This window comes from Nomascus leucogenys, chromosome 2 (assembly GCF_006542625.1).
Source record: "Nomascus leucogenys isolate Asia chromosome 2, Asia_NLE_v1, whole genome shotgun sequence".
NCBI classification, from domain to species: Eukaryota; Metazoa; Chordata; class Mammalia; order Primates; family Hylobatidae; genus Nomascus; species Nomascus leucogenys.
Genome location: NC_044382.1, coordinates 121,108,516 through 121,129,777, shown reverse-complemented (window position 1 = coordinate 121,129,777; position 21,262 = coordinate 121,108,516). Strand labels below are relative to the sequence as shown.

Below are 21,262 nucleotides of genomic sequence, written 5' to 3'. Positions count from 1 at the left end.
AATGATGGTCAGTGTAAACTTCTTTAGTAGTGGAGCTTGACTTTAAGTGTTTGGGTAAATTTTAGTTTTTGTATTGTTAAAAATGGCAGTATTTCTAGTCACTCCCAGACTTAGACTTTCTTTTGATATTTTTATCTATGTTGGGAATGTGTCACTCCTAAACAGCCTAGGAGTCTTTCATAGTTTCTTTGCCCACTGCCTTTCTGCTTTCAGGAAACAAAATAAGGCAGCTTTAGGGAATTTTTCTGTTTGCATCCTAGTGCTATGTCTACAAGGAGGTGGGGGAATGGTAGACATGACAAGAAAATCGAGGATTAGATGTCACTTCTTTTGCTGTGGCATGTTTGAAGTAATAATTAGGCTGGGCTTCATGAGCTTGGGAAAATATGCAGCTGTCATTCCCTGCCCCCTCCCACCCTTCTTAATAAGCACAGGAGAAATTTAGCTTGCAAATGAATGTATGTGTTGGGGGCAGAAAGCAATGTCATTCCCAAAAATGTATGATGAAAGAGGCCTTACTTCTAGGAAGCTGTGTGCTATTTGTGATTACCCAAAAGCTCCCCACCTCCCTCAGCAACCAAGCTGTTTCTATTACCATTAGGTCTGGAACCTAATATGGATTTATTGGGCGGTTACAGGTTGGAAGACGGTGCCGCTGGGTTGGGGGCTCCTACCATTTAGAGAAAGTCAGAAACAACCAATAAACGTAAACCCCAAAGAAACGTTTCTTTTATTAGCCCATCACGGTAGCCTCCTCTTTATTCTTCCTGCTGCTTTCTCTTTCAAGAGTGTCACAGAGTCCCTGTAACGGCAGAAGGGTAGAGGTGAGTGCCGATGTAGGAGACCTTGCATTGTCCTTAGCTATCCCATCTGCAGCCAGTAATGCCGCTACCCCTGCCATACTTTATTAATTTCAGAATTAGCCCATGAAATTAAGGGGACAAAAAAGGAATAAGTCAGTTTGTAAGAGAACTGGCAAGACAATATGTGATAAAATGTTGGTGTTTCTTGTAGGTAGGGGGAAGAAACAGGGAGGCTTTTTATATTAAGATAATGCTGAGCTGTTGCATACCTGTCCGAATTACTAGTATGTTGTGGTTTCTAGAGACAAAGTAGGAGGACAGGCTGCTTTTGAGGGAGAAGCAGCTCCTTACAGGAAAAGAGCTGGAATGCTGTCAAGCTAGACTCAAACCACCAGATTTCATTCTGGTCTGTGGTTGACTTGCATTGTGTTGTAGCTTTTATCTGCAATTCTGACATCTTTGATTTGGCAAAGGATTGCAAAACACTCACAGGCCCTGGCCAGGCTAATGTTGGCAGATGGGGTGGGGTGCAGGAGGTGCACCAGCTTGGGTAGGTTCATGGCTCTCTTGCAGGAACAAGGTCCTTTTGTGTAGAACAGTGCCTTTTTGGCTACAGAGTTCAGGCTGCCCTTTACCTATACAGGGGAGCTTCTTACCTCTGGTGCCGGGCACTGTCAGAGCAAGCATGGGGATCCCACTGAAACTCCCTCTGGTACTAATGGCCTTTCTAATTTGAGCAGCACTGCTATAAACCATCTGGTGCTGAGCACCATCCAAGTCTGCAGTCTTGAGTCCTCAGGCCCTCTCCCTTAGCCCACACCAGATATGGGATCTCAAAATGTGTGACCCTGGATACCCGTGGTAAATGTGACAGGTCAGCTTGGAAGTTTGTGGTTTCAAGTATTAGAAAACAGACTGTGCCTCAGTTTCCTTATCTGTGAAATGAGTTCATTGTAGCACCTATCTCGGTTTACTGTGAGAATTCTATGAAAACTCCTGTAAAGTGATCGGCACGTAAGAATGTGCTAGGCAGAATTCATCTGGAGTGCTGTGCTTGGTCCTGGCTACCATTTACCAAAAGGAACATTGACATCCTAGGGGCCCCTGGGCGATGAAGGATTGTTCTGGAGGTTTGATGATTTAGGAAGGATCTTACTGATAGAGTGAATTACTTGGAGAATTTGGAGTATAGAAGAGAGCTAATTTTATCCTACTTATGGAACTAGACCAATGGGACAAGTTGCAAGGAGGCAATTTCAGAGTTGCTATGTAAGGTAAAATTTGCAAATGCCAGTAGCTATCCAACAGTGAGCAGGCTTGGCTGTCTGAGGAGTTGCCGAGCTTTTTATCACATAGACATAGTGACCACCTGCAGGCAACACTGTAGACAGGATTCTGGCACTGGCTGGACTGTTGGATAAGAGGACAGTTAATGATCTTTCCAACTCCTAGATTTGGAAAATCCGTGGTTTATCTCTCTGAATACACTGGGAGCTTTTTGAGAGCAAGGATTACCTATTTATTTGTATTTTTCATAAGAGTTTGTAAATAGGGTCAAGAAAACACTTAAAAATTGTATAATACTAATATATGTTTATTATGGAAAAAATACAATAAACCTAAGAAAGAAACTCATCTGTAATCACACTACACAGAGATTACCTGGGGATGCTTTTAACATTTTGGTACATGTATTTTTGGACTTCTTTCTAGTTAGATATTGTGGCCAAAAATAGTACTATATTAAAAACTGTTTTTGCATAAACTATCTTAAGTGTAGTTACATGTACAGAAATGTCTGACAGATATTTGCAGTTGATATCATCTCATAGTGGTGGTGGGAAGAGGTAAGGATAATGCTCCTTTATCTGTATTTTCTAATTTGCTAACTTTACCAGTTCAACAAATACTGTGTGAAATTCTACCATGTGCCAGGCACAGTTCTTCTTGTTCATGAGCTATTTCCCCAGCCTCTTGACATCCCTGCCTTCTTGGAACTCATAATTTTATGGGGGCAGTGAGTCAACAAAAAAAAATGTTAGGATATGATGTCAGGTCATAGTAAGGGTTATGAAAAAAAGGAAGGAAAGAGAAAGTGGGTGAGGGAGAATAGGTGGTCTGTGGGGGACAATTGGAAACCAACATGAAAGAACTTAGGAAATGAGTCATACATGTGGGAAATAATGATTGCTAAGTTAATTATATATTTCTCTGTTTTGGTGACAACTTAGTATTCTATTCCTGCCACATAATTTATTCAAAAACTTATTATTTTTTATTGTTTTTCTATCATGAATAGATGACCTTTGTGTGTGTCCTTGCTTACAATAACTTCTTTGGTCCTCTCTGTTGTACTATTGAGATGCATTTTTATGGAAATTGATTTTGGGGTCATTATGTATGTCCCGCTTGGTTCTGGACTGTCTCTTACCTGAATGATATGAGGACCCAGGAGGCAGAGGGTACAAAGCGGGCATGAGGCTACTCCGGTTTCCAGGCTGTTTAGGATGAATGTGTTTGCCTACTTACCTGCTGGCCCAGCCCTGGTGCAGGGAGCAGCTGATTCAATTACACATGTTGAAAGGCAGAGTGTAGATTACTCTGATTAATGTGATCTAGGCTCCAATGTGTTGAATCGTTCTGATTGCTTAATCAGGACTTGTGAAAATGAGATAGGATAGTAACGTACCACTGTTTTCAAAGCCTGATTTTATTTCGACACTTTTTAGCAGGCAGAAGAGGTGACATATGATAATTGTGGTCAGTAAGGTGGCAGTGGACCAAGGCACGGTGGCTCTAGCTTGTAATCCCAGCACTTTGAGAGGCTAAGGTGGGAGAATCACTTGAGCCCAGGAGTTTGAGACCAGCCTGGGAAACATGGTGACACCCTGTCTCTACAACAACAACAACAACAACAACAACAAAATTAGTTGGACGTGGTGGTGCCCAACTGTGGTCCCAGCCACTGGAGAGGCTGAGGTGGGAAGATGACTTGAGCCTGGGAGATCGAGGCTGCAGTGAGTCGTGTTCTTGCCACTGCATTCTAACCTGGGTGACAGAGTGAGACCATGTCTCAGGGAAAAAAAAAAAAAAAAAAGGATTGCAACGATCCTTGTGGCTAACACTCTGCCAGCTGATATTGTGGTTAAGTGATTTGCCTGAAATATTTCATCTAATCTTCTCAACTAGAATGAATAGGTGTTGTTCCCATTTTAAAGATGAGTAGACTGAGGCTTAGAAAAGTTAGACGAGTTACCCAAAGCTGAACTAATACTCAAGTCCAGGGTATTTTGTTTTTGCATTTTGACAAAGCCTATGTCCTTAACCATGGAACTGTTTTCTCATGTTGTTTTCTGACTTACCTAATCTCTTTCCCATTTTTTTCATTTTCTGGGAACAAAGTGATCCGAGTTGGGACTACTGTTGGCTGGGTTAGAGTGATTTGGAAAGGAAAGAAGATTCAGACCTAAAAGCCATTCCCTCTTTCTATCTAAACACACTGTTCTCTGCAGCAGTCAGCAGGGCCCCATCAGAGAGGGAACACGAAGCAGATTTGAAATGTGTCTCCTCTCTCCTCTCCTGGTGCTTTGGATTAGATGTACCAGCAAGCAGTAAATGGCCCATCCGTCAGCAGCCCTGTGGTGAGGCAAGACAAGCCGGGGCCTGCCTGGGCCTTCCCTGAAACGGAGCATGCCATGGCATCAAGCATTTTAAAACTGATTTTCTTTAAATGAAATAATGCATATTAAAATATATTTTAAAAGATGAGAATGCATTTAAAAATGATTGTATTGAGTATCTAAATAGCTGACATCTTAGCTAACTCTTATACTTGAATTAAAAGTCTGGAAGCATGTGCCTTGAGTTTTATATATACTCTGTATGTGTATATGTTGGTAATTGTATGTCTGTGTGTGTATGGGTGTGTGTAAACATGCACACACACACACACACACACACACATATAAATCTAAACCTCCATTTGCTTTCCCAGACAAAAAGTATTGTCCTTAATGCATTAAAATCTAGGGTCTCTTCAAAGCACTTCAACCATTGCTGTAAAAATACTTTGGCCTTTCCTGATCTGTGGAGTTTATTGACTGTTTCACCATTAAAGGTACTTGGTTTCTCTAGAATGGGGAATTCAATACCTGCTAAATTGGATCAATATAAAAATTTATGAACAATGCAGACCTTGTCAGAGAACCCTTTTATTCATGTTCATAGAATTCTCTGTGGGAGTTTCCGCCTGGGGGATCACATCAGTATTTAGCGTGCACTGAAATATTCATGTCCTCTGATTAGCTGGATTTAATTGTTACATCTTCATCTCCTTCATGATGTGTCATTAGGATGCAACCCACCTTGAAATTTAAGTTGGTGCAGCTAGCTTACTGCAGTGTCTATATTTTGTCTGTGTTTCTTTCCAAAAACCCTTGTATAACCACATAATTTTCGTTTCCCTTGAAAATAAATATTACTACATGTTAGGTTTTTTTAGTGGAAAATACTAACTTATTTTTAATAGCTACTATTGTCTTACAATATTTGTATAGGAAATTTTTACAAGGTATATAAAATATTCTTCTGTTTAGATTTTTAATTTTTAAAGATCACAACAGTTGAAGGTAATGACCTTTCCTTCTCTGTACTCTTTAAGCAGCAAAGTTAGGTGTTTGTAAGGGCTATTTTACCTATACTACAATTTTGCCCTCTTTAACTTTCCCACATAGAATGTGGGAATAGCTGGAGATTAATTTTTCACTGATTCCTTCCTGGGTCTGATACCAGCTGAATGGTCTTCTATTTCTCAAAATGTTTAAAGTTTTAAAGAATGAATACCTCTCTATCCCCCATGCTAATTGTGCTAATTCTGCTTTCTTCTCTTAACAGAATAACCCTCTGAGATCTTTTCTTCTCAACAGTTTCGTGGGTATTTGCAAGGATCTCAGAAGTGCTATGATATTCTGTTACAAAGCAGGGGACTTGGTAGTTATGAACAAGACCCTGGGGTTAGACAGACCTGGGCTTTCATTCTAGCTCTGTTACTTACTAGCTTGACAAGTTACTTAACCTCTAAGTCTCAATTCCTACCTCTTTAAATTGGAGATAACAGCACTACCCATCTCATAAAGCTATGTGAAGAATAGTTGAGAAAATGCATGTTATGTGCTGAGTATAGCAATCTAGCACATAGCAAACAGTTGTGTTAGCCAGTAAAAATTATGATGATGAGACTTATTTTCAGGGGAGCATATGTTTACAGATGGGATGGGATTGTGGGTCATCTTTAAAGCTGATTGTCAGTCTCAGACACCTCCCCACCTTGGGAGCCATTTCCTAACCATTTATTTGAAGAAGGGGTGGTGTGGCTTTAAGTGGGTCCTGGGGACCAATATGACAGCTTTCACAGTGAGTACCTGGGCCTGCTTTGTGATCTGGCACTGTTCCCTATATCAGCCATCCTTGGGTAGGGTTAATCTTTCTTGTATAAATGGTGTCCCACTGGTGCTGTGTTGAAGGAGCCTTTGAATGCTGTTTTGAGCAACTGAATTTCAGCTGAAGTTTAAGAAATAATTCAGGGGCCACTGACCTCTCAGTGAAATTATCAGGTAAAATGAAAGATGAAAAGCTGCTGCTTTCTGAGTTGATCTAGGGCACACAGAAGTGATTTGCATGCAATGAGACATCTTGTAGATTATATTTAATGAGTTTTAACTTTCAAGACTATGAGCAGCATTTCTTGAAATACTACATAGCAGGTGCCCCTAGCTGGAATTCCGGTAGTAAAGAGTAATGTTCCAGTCCTAGAAGTCACTGAACAGGCCTGATGGTATCCATCTAGCAGGGAACGCTACCCTTTTGCCAGGCATTTTGTTCTTTATGTATCTGAATTAGAGCACCTGGGTGTGGAGTCTTGGAGGGGAAGCTGAATGAGGCTGCTTTTTCATGTGCAGATGTTTCTTGCTGTCTCCAAGGATAGCTGGGACATACACATTTTATTGACTGCCCACGAGCTCTTGGACTGCCTTTGGGAGAGAGGTAGCCTCTGGACAGGGAACCAGGAAATCTGAATTTGACGAACCTTGAACCTCTCTGAGTCTCGGTTTCATTTCTCTACAATGAAGGAATTGGACTAGATGTTCTCAAATTCCCTTGCCAGTGGTAAGACGATGTGTGATTCTGAAAACTCATTCCATTTTTAGGGAAAAGATCTTGGCTGAACAGTTCTGTATAGAGTGAAGCTTCCTTAAATGTTTGAGCTTCAGCAGATTTTTCTGGGACCAGTGGGCAAATAAAGTATGCAAAGCCCATAGTGCAGAACTCAGGTGCCTGGACAGGTGAACATGCCAGGCAAGCACACTTACGAGTTTAAAACCAGAAGAATCTTAGACATAATCCGATACAAACCCTTCTACAGAGGATGAAAAAGCACAGAAAGGACAAAGAGAATCACCCACATTTGTACCAAGCTGAGTCCCAAGCTTCATCACAGCATTGGAGGACTTGCCCTGCCACCCTCCCTGCTCCCACCCAAAATCACATGGGTGCTGCCATCACGAAAACCCTGACCCTGCTTCTCCCATGTCTCCAGCCCTGCCTGTGCACACCCCTCACCTCCGCCCCACATCCACCCTCACACACACATACATGGACACAAGCAGGTTTACACATCCCTCAGGCAATGGAGAGCCATGGCATGTTGAGTTGGAGGTGCCAGCGATGCACATAGTGGAGAAGATTTGAGCATAGAGTCCTTTTGTGTTATTATCTCCGGTACTATTAGGTTGGCGCAAAAGTAATTGTGGTTTTTGCCATTGCAATTACTTTTGCACCAGCCTAATATTTATTAGTTTTCTTCACTTCAGCTGATTTTCTACCCCTCTTCTGTGCCTTGGTTTCCTCGTTTGCCAGAAGGAGGTAATAACATATATCTCACAGCATTGTGGTGATGGTTAAATAAGATATGGCATGTAATGTGCCTAGCCCAGGCCCCTGATACCCATAAATATTCAGCAAACGGTAACTATTAATATTATTACTTTCATTATTACTGCCTGGTGGCCTGGAATTCTCAAGAATATTCCCAGATTTTGGCATTGGGATTTGACACTGCCTTTCCTCTGCAGCTGATGGAACAGGTAAAGTGTATGAAGCATGCAGTGCGGAACCTGCCAAAAATACGTGTTCAGTGAAATTAAGTTCTGATTTCTTCCCCTTTAATGAAGAGGTCACTGGATGAGAGAAGTTGGCACTACCCATTGTCATCACTAAAACATAAGCAAAAATTGTGCATACTTTGTATCTGGAAAGCAAGTGGCTCAGCTAGAAAGACAGAATAGTACAGTAGTCCGCCCTTACCCATAGTGTCAGTTACTTGCAGTCACCCGCGGTCTGAAAATGTTAAGTGGAAAATTCCAAAAATGAACAATTGGCAGGTTTGAAATTGCAAGCCGTTGTGAGTAGCCTGATGCATTTGCGTGCTGGGCTGCTTTGTCCGACCTGGGGAAGGGCTCCTTCCTTTGTCCAGTATATCTGCAGTGTCTGTGCTCCCCCGCCATTAGCCAGCTGGGTTATCACATCAAATGCCATGGCATCACAGTGCTTGTGTTCAAGTCATCCTTATTTTCCGTCATAATGGCCCGAAGCATAAGAGTAGCAATGCTGGCATATTGTTAATAATTGGTCTGTTCTATTGGTTATTTTGAATCTCTGACTATGAATTAAACTTTATCATAGCTTTGTGTGTATAGGAAAAAGCATAGTGCATCTAGAGTTCAGTACTAACTGAGGTTTCAGGCGTCCACTGCAGGTCTTGGAGCAGATCTCCCTCCATTAAGGGGGGGGACCACTGTAACTCCTGTCATCACTCAGTGGGAAGGCAATAGAGGCATGCTGGCAGTGAGTGTTAAACTAGCACTTCAAGTAGCCAGAGCAAGCTAAAGAGAAAGAGAACAAGCACAGTTTACCCCAGATGAACTCACTTTCCAACAAAGCCGGGAAGACTGGCCCAGCCCTCAGCAGCATGAGGTGCCTGTATCTAGATAGGGCCTGTGGGGATGAACTCATTCCTCTGCCTCAGCTGTGGCTGCACGTGTCTTTGGGCCCTTTGAAGACCGTGCTGTTCAAAGCGCAGACTGAAGTCCCACAAAGATGAATCTAGGCTCTCCACCATTTTATTCAAGTCGTATTCCTTTTACCAACTGTGTTTCATGGGAAAAAATAGTTGTCCCTCAGCAAATCGGGAAGCATAGCTTGCCCTTAGGCCACAGAGTCCTGGCGTGATGAAGGTCAGAGGAGATGGTGCCTGGAGAGTGCCGTGTGCACTGGGTAGTGTAGGCATGTCTGCTGTGTTTATTGCCAGTGGTAGCAAAATGCAGAAGCACCTAATAACCAGAAATACGCAGTGACACTCCTGGAGGGGCTCTCATCAGTCACTGGACTGCAGAGTTCAAGGGCACCTTATGAAGTATGAAGCCTTTTGTCACACAGCAGATATGTAATGGAATAGACGTCTATTCACCAGAAGAAACCCCTGGGAGAGTCTGTCATGAGGGCACTGCTCACTCCTCACCTGGGCTCAGCGGGGCTGGACACCTTTCCTCTCAGAGGGTAAGAGGGCTTGTCCTTACAGTCAGTTGAACAGTGACATTATTTTACTCAAGTTATGTTTTATCCAAAAATAACCACTTTGACAGCTTGCAGCCAAATGTCCAGGTGGTTTAGTTTCGTTTGGATACACACTGTAAAATGAATGTGAAGCAGGGCTCAAAACAGCCTAGGGAATTAGGGCCTTTTATCTCCAGAAATGTGAGGAATGTATGGATCTATATCCTTCATGCACTAGATCCAGGTTTGTATACGAAGTGTCAGGGTCCTATCTAACCTCATTTAGGCCTCATGTTAAAATTTCACAGAGAACTAAGAGCCCTGGCTGTCAGCTCCTTAAGCCTTAGGATTTCAGCAGAATCTGGCAATGCAGCTATTGGCTTCTTAGTCCTGTGCTATCCACCAGGTGATACGCTTCTCCAGGACAGGACTGTTTTCCCAGTCTGAGTGTCCCTAGCACCTCTGATGGGACTTGGTCTGCCTGAGAAGGTTGTTGACTTCAAACAAACCCATTTGAGTGCTTCCCTGGTTCCAGCCACCATGCTAGTCACTTTCTGGATGCCATCATTTGTCTTGACACAGCCCTACAACAAAAGGGATTAAATTGTGCAAAGACAGTCCACCAACAAGTGGCATAGATAAGATTTGAACCCAGGTTTATCTGATTCTGCGAATTAGGATTAGATCAGCTTCATTTGCCAGAAACTCTCAACTTCATAGCGCTTTATACAACAGAGGTTTATTTCTTGCAGTTCTGTAACAAGTCTGGGGTTAGGCAGTCCAAAGCTGGTGGGATGGCTCCACAAAGTTGCTAGGGACTGAGGCACCTTTCTGCTTCCTAGAGTCTCAGCTTTGTAGCACAAGATGGCTGCTAGAGCTCCATCCATCACATAAGATATCAAACAGCAAGGATGGATGAAAGGAAAAAGGATGTGGCCTCTCAAAAAGATTTTCCCATGCCTCTCACACAGTATTTCTGCTTACATCGCACTGGCCAGGACTTTGTCACATGGCTATACCTAGCTCAAACTGCACTGAAGGATGGGAACTGGAATATTTTAGCTGAGCAGCAATATGACCAGCTAAAAATCAGCATCTGACTCCTGAGTATGAAGAGCTATGTGTTGAGGAAGACACTAGCACAGACTCTAAACAGCATGTGTTTTCTTTCTCTTTGGTTCATGGAACATTTTCTTTTCATCATACTTCATCGTTCATATGTCTGAATCTCTCACTCAAGTTAGAGGCCATTTCAGAAACCAGAATATCATTAAAGGGATCCCAAAAAGCGGCATAAATATAATTTCCCATTTATACATACTTGAAAATTTTGGTTGCTTTATTACATTTATCTTTCCAAGATTTAAACCCACTGGTAGTCCTTTTAAAAATTACCCGGAGGCACTGTTATACACTGTTAGTGGGAATGTAAATTAGGACAACCATTATTGGAAAATAGTGTGGAGGTTCCTAAAAAAAAACCCTAAAAATAGAACTACCCTATGATCCAGTCCCACTACTTGCATGTTTGTTCAAAGGAAAGAAATTCGGCTTATTACAGGAACACCTGTATCCCCATGTTTATTGCAGCACTGTTTACAATAGCCAAGATACGGAGTTGACCTAAGGGTGCATCAACAGATGAATGGATATAGAGAGTGTGGTACATATGCACAGTGGAATATTATTCAGCCGTAATAATGAAATCCTGTCATTTGCAGCAATGTGGACAGAACTGGAGGTCATTATGTTAAGTGAAATAAGCCAGGCACAGAAAGACAAATATCTCATGTTCTTACTCATATGTGGGAGCTAAAAAAGTTGATCTCACAGAGATAGAGAATAGAATGATAGATACCAGAGGTGGGGAAGAATGTGAGGATAGTGGGGGAGGGATGAAGAGAGAGGTTGGTTAATGGGTACAAACATGCAGTTAGAAGAAATAACTCCTGCTGTAGCACAGTAGGGTTACTATAGCTGGCAATAATGTATATTTCAGAATAGCTAGAAGAGATTTGAAATGTTCCTAGCACAAGGAAATGAAAAATGTTTGTGGTGATGTTTATTTTAAATATCCTGATTTGATCATTACACATTGTTTGCATGCATCAAAATATCACATGTACCCCATAAATATGTGTAAATACTATATTTCAGTAAAAAAGTTTTAACTGCCTAGAAGGACCTCTAAACTAATTTTTTCATGCTTGCCAACACACAACTACATAAATTCCTTCGTGTAGCATCACTCACAAACACTCTAGCTTTTGAATTTGCATGAATGCCACCAATAAGCCAGAGATGGGTGAAACCCCAAAAGAAGGGAGGTTATGTCAGCTTTTGATGACTTGAGTTGGTGATGCAGTGGGACACGGAGTGCCACTGAACTCAAACTCACAGAGATTGAGTGTCCAGCACTCAAACTTGTGGTGGGAAGTCCACTCCTCTCCTCACCAACTCAGTCCAGGAGGTCACGGGGTGGTCTGTCAGCCAATTCTAGGCAGTGTGGCTTGTGGCTGGTTGGTGGCTTCCCCCACTCCATCTTCTGCTCTCTCTAGTTACAGCCTCTGCCGAGTAATTGTCAGTAACAGTAAGAAACATGTTTTATTCTACCTCATTGTTACAGTTTTTCCTTCTATCAGAAGAGCTGGTGGACAGACTGCAGTAAGGAAGCAAAATAACCCTGTACAATATTTATGCTACAGCCTGCATGTCCAGAAAACAGTCACTTTATTTTATTGTGTCTTTAATATAAAAATAACTTAGGAAAAAATGCTCATGAAACAAAAAGTACCCAAACAAGAAACAGCTTAAAACCACCCAAAGCCCATCACTAAAACATGAGAATGCTCTTTCTGGTTTATTTTTCTGTTGCAATTTTATTACTTTTATAATCAGAGAAGATATGTTAAGTAAAATTTTCATCCAAGCAACAAACTGAACACTCTGTCATGTACAATACCATAGAGCCAGAAAAGAGTGCTGTGGACTTGGCCCTGGTGCTCAGCTGACTGTGAGACCTTGAGTAAGCAAGTCAGTCTCTGCATTCCAGATCCTCACCTGCAGTTATGGAGTAGGGGACATCAGTACCAAGGTTCTTTTCCCCATTCAGACATCTGTGATGATGACGCATGAGACAGTCTCTGAAACTGATGTGGGGTCACAGAGCTGACATCGAGTCCAGATGTTTCTTACTGAGGGGCCCATAGATAGATTCCAGAGGGTGTCATCACCATAATTGGGTGGAAAATATGCATGCATCCCAAACTCATCTCTGCCCTAGTAGAAGGGTCCATTGCATTCATGAGATTCTCAATGAATCTGTTCTCACCTCATACATAGGCACCTTCCATCCAGAGAAGTGAAGGGACCTGCCCCCTTGGGCATCTGACAGCTCTTCCTGGAAATCTGGAGAGCTGGTAGGCCAGAAGGTATTATCACTCCAAGGCCAGTGCTCTCCCGCATGATAGTGACCCATCCTGGACCCCTCTTCCAAGTCTGTGATGGAAGTAAGTACTCTGTGTCTGTCTCCATCTGGCCCAGTTCATGGAGTCCATGGGGGAGCATGCAGCATTCTCTCAGCTTTTCCCTCCAGGCCTCCCCCAACCCCTTCAAGCAGCCCTTTTCCCCGGAAGTAGGAGGGGAGAGATAATGAGGAAGGAAGCAAGTCTAGGCTAACAGACCTTGGGATCCTTATCCCCACTCCTCAATTTCTTCAAGAACATGTCAGCTCTCACATATTTTATCCTTCTCGCCGGAGGTGAGGTGGCAAATCCTTTCTCAAGAGTTGGTATAATTGTGTAACATGCCACAGTGTCAGATGCTGAAGAAAAATCCTCAGACTGACAGTTCAGAGGCTGAGGAGGCAACTAACCGTCAAAGGGAGTGAATTTGTTCCCCTTCCACCAAACAAAACAATCTCAACAAGACTATACAACGGGAACACTGTGGTATTTGTACTGAGAAGTCGTCACACAAAACGTTGTATCTGAAACCCACAGTGACCTTTTCTAAGCCGCCCTAGCCCTACCTCAGAAGACAAATACTGCCAGATTGCCTGACATTTTCTTTTTTTAATTTTAAGCATTCCTGATTTCAAATCAGCTATTGATCTGTTGGTTTGCTGCTCCGATGCGATTAAGTGAAGTCACATTTACTGCTATTAGAGTCTAACAAAAACAACTGCTTTGAAACCCGACCTCTGCCTTATATCTGCTTCTCCCTCACTCAACACCCACCGCACCCTCACCCTGAAGCCTGCCAGCCAACATGCTGTGTGTGGAGGGCAGGTTGCAGAAAAGCACTTTTTTCTAAGCCTCAAATGAGAATCTTCAAAGTTGAGTTACGTACCATCGTTCTGTGTCCGTCTTTAAAGATCAAATGTATTTGCTCGCTTCTTACTTGGAATCCTTCTTGGCAAAGACTACAAAAAGCCTATAAAGCCAGGGGATGGTTTTTCTAATTCCAGTTGTTCACCCAAATGTAGTATGGAATTCAGCGAGGGGATGGTCTGAGCTCCACCTGGAATGGAAAGTTTCAAGGTTTCAAAGGAGGTTTCAGGGTGTTGCTTTGGGACCAGTGTGTTGAACGGGTCTTAAAAATAGTTGCATCCGTCGGCCTGAAAATCACAGAAGGTACACATGTGGTAGGTGTGTGTGCAGCCAAAGTCCAGTCTTTAGAACCTGGAAGTTGAACCGATTGAGATTCTGGACGTACGTGGGGCCTCCTGTTAATCTTTCGAAGAACATTCTTTCTAACTCCAGTTAACCCAGAGAAATGGCTGGGGAAAGATACCTCAGTTGATCCTTGGTTTGTCTTTTCACAGCATCATTTGTCAGAGTTCTGGTGCTGCTCCTGAAAGAGGGCCTGCTAGCACATAAGCATCTGTCTGGCCAGTACAGCCTCTTGGGGGAAGTGGGGAGGCAAAGAGGAGGGAAGACCCAACAAGAAAATAAATGGGTCAACTGTACAAGGAGACCATCTAAAAAATGAGCTCTGCCACTTTTTTTCCCTTAATGCTCAGTGCCTGTCTGCCTGTCATACATGCAGCAATTTAGATGACTGGATTCCAAAAATCCAAATTGTCCTATTCAGCTTTCATATTTTCTGAAGGTGAAAATTAATATGGTTCTGCATTTTCTTGCCTCTCATGATTAGAATCAGGCAGCTCCACTTCAGCTGTCAGGCTCATCCTCACTGAGTAACTTGGGGAAAGCCATTGGAAAGAGAAGTTTTGTTCTCTGGCCTGATTATACCATCCAAAATTAGGTCCCATGTCCCACACATAATATTTAGGGTGACCATATAACCCAGCTTGCTGGTAGCACACCTGATTTATGTCCATTGTCCCCCAGACTCATAACGCTTACCTTCATTCTCAAAAGTGCTTCTTTTGGGATGACAGGCTTTTTATTTGGTTACGCTAGTTGCGTGAATGAAGGGAAGGAAATGCATCTCTGCTACAATACTCTAATCTCTTCCTTTCTGTCACCACAGCTCCATTCAGCAGCCCTGGCATCACTAAAGGGAGATATAGTGGAACTTAATAAACGTCTCCAGCAAACAGAGAGGGAACGGGACCTTCTGGAAAAGAAATTGGCCAAGGCACAGGTAAGGGATCTGGAAAGGGTTTTAGTTTGTTTGTTTTTTTGTTTTTTGTTTTAAATATTTAATCTTAAGATAAAACATGGGTACAGAAATTCCCACAAAACAAATTACAGCTTTATCAGCAAATACTCTGTCTTGGTCTGCTCTGGCTGCTGTAACAAATGCCATAGATTTGTGGCTTAAACAACATTTATTTCTCACAGTTCCAGAAGCTACGAAGTCCAAGATGCTTACCGAGGGGTCCCTTCCAGATGGGTACCTTTTTTTTTTTTTGAGGCAGAGTCTTTCTCTGTCACTCAAGCTGGAGTGCGGTGGCACGATCATGACTCACTGCATCCTCAACGTCCCAGGCTCAAGCAGTCCTCACACCGCAGCCTCCCAAGTAGCTGAGACTACCAGCTAATTTTTTGTATTTTCTGTAGAGATGGCGTTTCGCCATGTTGTCCAGGCTGATCTTGAACTACTGAGCTCAAGTGATCCTCTTGCCTTGGCCTTCTAAAGTGCTGGGATTACAGGCATGAACCCTTGTGCCTGGTCTTTTAATTACCTTGTTAATATTAATTTTCTTCCTTTGCTTTGATTTTTCAAGGACTTCTGTCATTTGTATGTTACAGCATCTTTGCCTATCTTTATCTGTTACTATCTTAAATATTTTAAATCTTTTTTAATTTAATTTTTTCTTTTCCTTTTCTCTTGGGATATTATATGTTGTTTTTAGCCTTTCTCTTGTGCCTTCCAGTGTAGTCATCATTACTGAAATGCATTTTCATTTTATTTCTAACTCTTCTCACTTCTGAATTTTTCTAATTCCTAATGTTCTTTTCTGTCTCATGTCTTTTAGTTTATTTTGAAATAGTAGGCTATTATCTGGAGTGTTTTTGTTTGGGGGATTATGTTTTTGGTCTGTGTTGTGGCATGCTTTTATGGTTTATAAGGATGTTCTGCCCTTATTTTGTATAACTTTGTATGGGATTTGACGTCAGTATTTTTCTGTTTTTCATTTTCATGTGAAAAATAATTTCCTTGAACTTTCAGGGGGCAGGGTTTAAAATGGCTTTCTAAAGTGTTTAGAACCTAGCCTTCTGTTGTTTTCTTGTCAAAAATGGCAGCCTGCTTTCTGTCACTATCTGGCTCTGTTCCTTTTACCTGCTTTTATCTGGACCTTTTCTTTCCTTTGTCTCTATTATTCCCATCCTGTTCAATTTTGTTTCCACTCCCAGCAGTTTCTCTTCCTGGAAGGCAGCCCTGAGGGCAGTCTCCAAAGTTCACAGGGACTAGCCTACGTTAGCCTCTTCAAATCTTCCTGTGGGCCCCTTGCACTGACTCTTTGGTCAGGCAAAACCCCTCCTAGTTTTAGCTACTATTCTCCAATTGGGCATCCTTACTTTCCTGTGAATTCCTTTTGGTTTTTTAGGGGTTTTCCAGTTCTCAGATACATCAGCCTTGTTTCCCTGTGATTCTCCCCATGCTAATGCCACTCAGATCTTACGGATGGTGTTGGTTTGTTCTTACCTGCTTGTATTTTGTTGTTCAATGGCATACCTTGTCTCCAAGCTTTGGGCTTTACTGTGTAAGTGCTTTGTTTATTTTTACGTGGGAATTCAGATAAATTTTAATACCAGGCTGCTATAGCCATCTTACCAGAATGACCTATGGAAAATTTTTGGAAACTTTCATGTCTCATAATCAAAGACTGCTTGAGTAGAGGGAGAGGATTCTCTGTATTTAAGATCATCCACTTTCACATTTGACGGGCATCTGAAGGAGATTAACTTGATTACCCAAAGATAAATGAGTAGCTCAGCAAGGCCACCAGTGCCTTTTCTCACTACAGGATGTTATACATGACAAAAATTTTCAGTTTTTACTTAGATGAAAATGTTACTTAAAATATTTTCCTTCTGATTATAAAAGTAATAAAATAGCGATAGAAAAAACTAGAAAGCATTAGAATATTTCAGTGGTGGTCTCCGAACTGAAACTTTTTCAGTGCTTTTTTTGTTTTACAGTGTTTTTTTTAAGAGAAAATAGTTATTTTTGTATTTAAAAACAACAACAAAATGGTGGTGACCATGTTTTCTAATTTATACCCACCCAAAGCCAGCCATCATTAGCAATTCTTATTGATGAGAATTTGTTTTAAAAAAGAAAATTGTGAATGCCTTTAATTGGAAGCTGGCATGTAGAGTAGTCTTGGATTTTAAAAACTGACCAGGAAGGTATTTATTAAAATTTAAGCCTACAAAGACAGCTTTTACAGAGGATGGTAAGAGGATAATGGAAAATTTTTTCTCTAAGTCAGGGATTGATTCAGCTCTTTTTTTACTTACCTGTGGTCAAGCCATCCTCATGTAATAGCTTTTGATGACTAATTTTACCCTTGATGATAATGGTCACATCACAGAACATTTACTGACTCTCTTATTTGCGTTCTTACGCAAAGTAGATTTAAAAATTACTCTCTGCTCCTCTCACTGGAGATTTCTTCCCAGTTCATATACTGGAACCTAGGAAGGAGAACGTGGAAAAAAAAGTCAGACTTATGTCTTTAAAAACATGAAATTTATGCAAGAAAAATATAAGAACAGTGAAATGACTGTGCTGCACTTTCGGTGTTATATGCCTTGGTAAAAGATTCATGTTTGAGGCTTTACCAGATTGTAGAAGAGCAAATTCATGTGTAAACTTATGCTGTGTGGCTCTAGTAAGTTTTACCAGCTCTCTAAATATTATAGTGCCATGATTAAAATGTAAAATGTAAATGGTGGTTATGTTCAACAGACATTACCAAGATAGCTGCAACATCTGTTGAATCATTATTAATGGTGACACTGGAACTGGTTGAATAAAAGAAGGTGTCTTATATATGCTCATGACATCAACCTGTAGGTAGAATTTTGAGAATAGTGGTATGAAGGGAAGAGCCCAATACCAATGTGATGGAGAAGACAAAGTGCTTCTGTATTAATTTTCTATTGCTGTATAATAAATTGCCATAAACTTACTGGCTGAAAACAGCACACCCCTATCTTCCCAAATTGAATAGGGGCACAGACATGCACCAACATTCTACAGCCCAGTGAGGACTGAGCCTGTGGGAAACTGGCTAAGATCAGATATAGTCCTGATGTGATGCTTTCAGCATATTTGCTATTTATTTAGTACCAACAATTATTTTAAATTACTGCATTTTTTAAGTACTTCAGAAGGAGATATGTCAAACAAGCTTACGAACCGCTTTAAAATCGGTGAGCAGTAATGTGGAATACTTTCTAGGCTCTTTATCTTTGGAAAGCAAGTCTCCTGAATTTTCTACCTCTTGGCATTCAGGAAGAGAACACACACAGTTTTCCTTAAGTGAAATGGAGAGAGTTTTTTCCTTTTCCTCTTGTTTTCGGAGATAACTTTTCTGAGATGTAGTCGGCGTGTATTTTTGTTAGGGTTGCCTCATTCCATTCCTTTCCTGTTCGTTTCTGCTTCTCTTTGGTAAACTACTCTAGCTGCTTTGCTCCTTAATGACATTTCCTTTGGTGCTGGTGCCTCTTTGTTTAGCTGGCCCACTTTCCCCTTAGCGAGGGAACCTGGGCAAGAACTTAGAGCGAGGATGGAAATACCCCGAATAGTGTTAGTTGTGACAAATCCTGTGTGACCTTGAGAGGGTAACATCGCTTGTTAGCATATTTTAAAAGAGAGTGGTACTAACCCCCTTCACAGGATGGCTGAAAGGGTTAACAAATTAATGATGGCATTGCATTTTCCAAGAACCTAGTTCATAATGCTCTTAGGTTTGACAGCTGACACTAATGTGATGATTAAAGATCAGTGGCCTCAGTGGAGTAAGATAAAACCCGGTGAAGAACATTAACAAAACCATAAAGCTGCTTAGCATCACCACATTGCACAGGGTTTTTCCAACAGGGGCTCAAGTTCTCAGGCCAGACTGTCTCAAGGCTGACTCAGGGCTTTATCCCTGGATTGCGCCATAGCAGGGATGAGCCTAAAGGATTTTATTCTCAGTGGTTGAAATGACGATGCTGCTTGTTTTTATTACACATTTTTGCATATAGGCAATTTCACCAATTTATGTGGCTAGACACAAGTATTTATATGAATGTTTAATTTGCTTCATCATCATGATAGGAAAGCTAAGATCTCAAGAAGAAACTCCGGGTATGTATTTAGCACCAGATGAAATTTGGGAAAAACAAAATTTCATCATATCCAATGTCAATCATTTTTTTCTTTTCCTTTCAAACTGAAAGTCTGTAGTTGTGAGACAAATCTAGACTCCTAATGATAATGGCCTCCAGAAATTTATGGCAGGCAAGACACTGCAACTACCACAGGCTTTCTGGCTTTGTGGCACTATACCTTCAGTCAAAAATCGAATATGGGCTGGGAGGAGGAAGAACCCTGGATGCAATTACCTGTAATAGAAAAAAAAGCAGTAACGTATTATTTGAGACCAATTTTTATTTCGTTCAGCTGAAATTGTATGGGGTGTCTCTGTCCAGTAGAGAGAAGAAAATAGTCTCTAACTTACAAGTTGTAGTAGAAGAAACTGCCTTTGGTCGCAGAGGCTGCTAAGTAAATTATCACTGAACAATTGACTTTGGAAGCTAAAGCTAGCTTGTTGGAAGCTAGAGAGACTTTGAATTCCCTGTTTTACACCCCCTTTTGTCTCTTTTTCTGTTTTTATCCTCTCTGGGGGTTGAGGAGAGAGTTCTTTGGGCTTTCCTAGCTCTCTTTGGTATCATAAGGCCTAACATTCATGCTTCCTAGAGTTCACAGAGGCGTTTCAGGGTCTGAGACCAAGGCACCACGTAAGATCCTTAGGTAAATGGTGAAGAGGATATAAGCCCACAGGTCAGGGAGCTGGGGGAGGAAGACATAGAGGAGAGAAGATTGTGGCTGCAACCGCTTCAATGCCTTGATGGCAAAAACAGGCATCAGAGGGGTATTTGTTACCTGGGTTACAGGAAATAAATCAGTTGCTTCACATTGAGTCTGTTTTCTTATCTATAAAATGATGGTGTCAAGCTATGCAGTGAAAACAAACAGTTTCAAATTTTCAGTGGCCTAAGATATCAAAGATTGATTTCTTATTTTCTACTGGGAGCTCACTGGGACTGGCAGGGGACTCTGTACTATATTGTCCCTACCCAGGCTTCCAAGCCGAGGGCCTCTACCATCTGGAATGTCGTTAGTGGCCATGGCCTGGGAAAGGGAATGTGGCAAGCCCAACAGGAGCTCTTAAACGCTTCTAGGCAAAATTGTGTATATTCGTTCATATCTTATTGGCCAAAATAAGTGGCATGGCCATATTTAGCTTCAAGCAGGAAGAGCATAATCCTACCATGTGCATGGATGGAGGCAAACCAGAGGCTTGGTGCCACAGGAGTACTTGTTATACCACATGGTGGTCCTGGTGGATGGAGCATCATGTACGTAAGAAAATAATGGGGAGAAATTAACACTATTCAGAAAAAAAATGTGTTAGGGAAATTACAAAAACAATGGGTGGGTCTTGTATCAATTTTTTGAAAGTCTATACCGTACTTAAATTTTTAACTTAAAAATTGGAAAACTTATGCAAATGTTAAGTAGTAATTATAGAAGAGAACCTCTTTTCCCTGTTGGCTGTTGTCATTGTATTACCTTCCTGAATGAGGCCTTACAGGAACACGTACTCCTAGGTGACTCGTACGTAGAGGTGCAGTGTTGAGCTTGGCCTAGCCTGTGTCCTTATTAAACAGAACACCCGAAACCACACACCATCCCGCGTTAAAAAGTGCTCTGCCAGGGCCGGGTGCAATGCCTCATGCCTGTAATCCAGCACTTTGGGAGGCGGAGGCAGGCGAATCATTTGAGGTCAGGAGTTCGAGACTGGCCTGGCCAACATGGTGAAACCTCATCTCTACTAAAAATAAATTAGCTGGGCATGGTGGCACACCCCTGTAATCCCAGCTATTCAGGAGGCTGAGGCATGGGAATCGCTTGAACCTGGGAGGCGGAGGTTGTAGTGAGCTGAGATCACCCCACTGCACTCCAGCCTGGGCGACAAAGCGAGACTCCATTTCAAAAAAAAAAGTGTTGTCCCAGGTCATGAAAACTCAAGGTGATGAGAGGCAACAGGTCAGTAAAGAACTAGAGTGTGGTGACAGAAGTGAACCTCACTTTAACAGGCCGCTCCTGCCTGTGTGGGAGGTCACCAGGACAGGAAGGCCAGCAATGGTACACAG

The 21,262-nt window shown here is 41.8% G+C and overlaps 1 protein-coding gene across 1 annotated transcript in view; it reads left to right on the top strand.

Moving 5' to 3' along the window:
* The window catches only part of MCC (MCC regulator of WNT signaling pathway), a 275,349-nt gene that overhangs the window by 131,557 nt on the left and 122,530 nt on the right, over positions 1-21,262 (top strand). Inside the window, exon 2 of the mRNA XM_030817748.1 lies at positions 14,910-15,023. Within this exon, the coding sequence (XP_030673608.1) occupies positions 14,910-15,023 (114 nt within the window). The remainder of the gene's footprint in view (positions 1-14,909; positions 15,024-21,262) is intronic.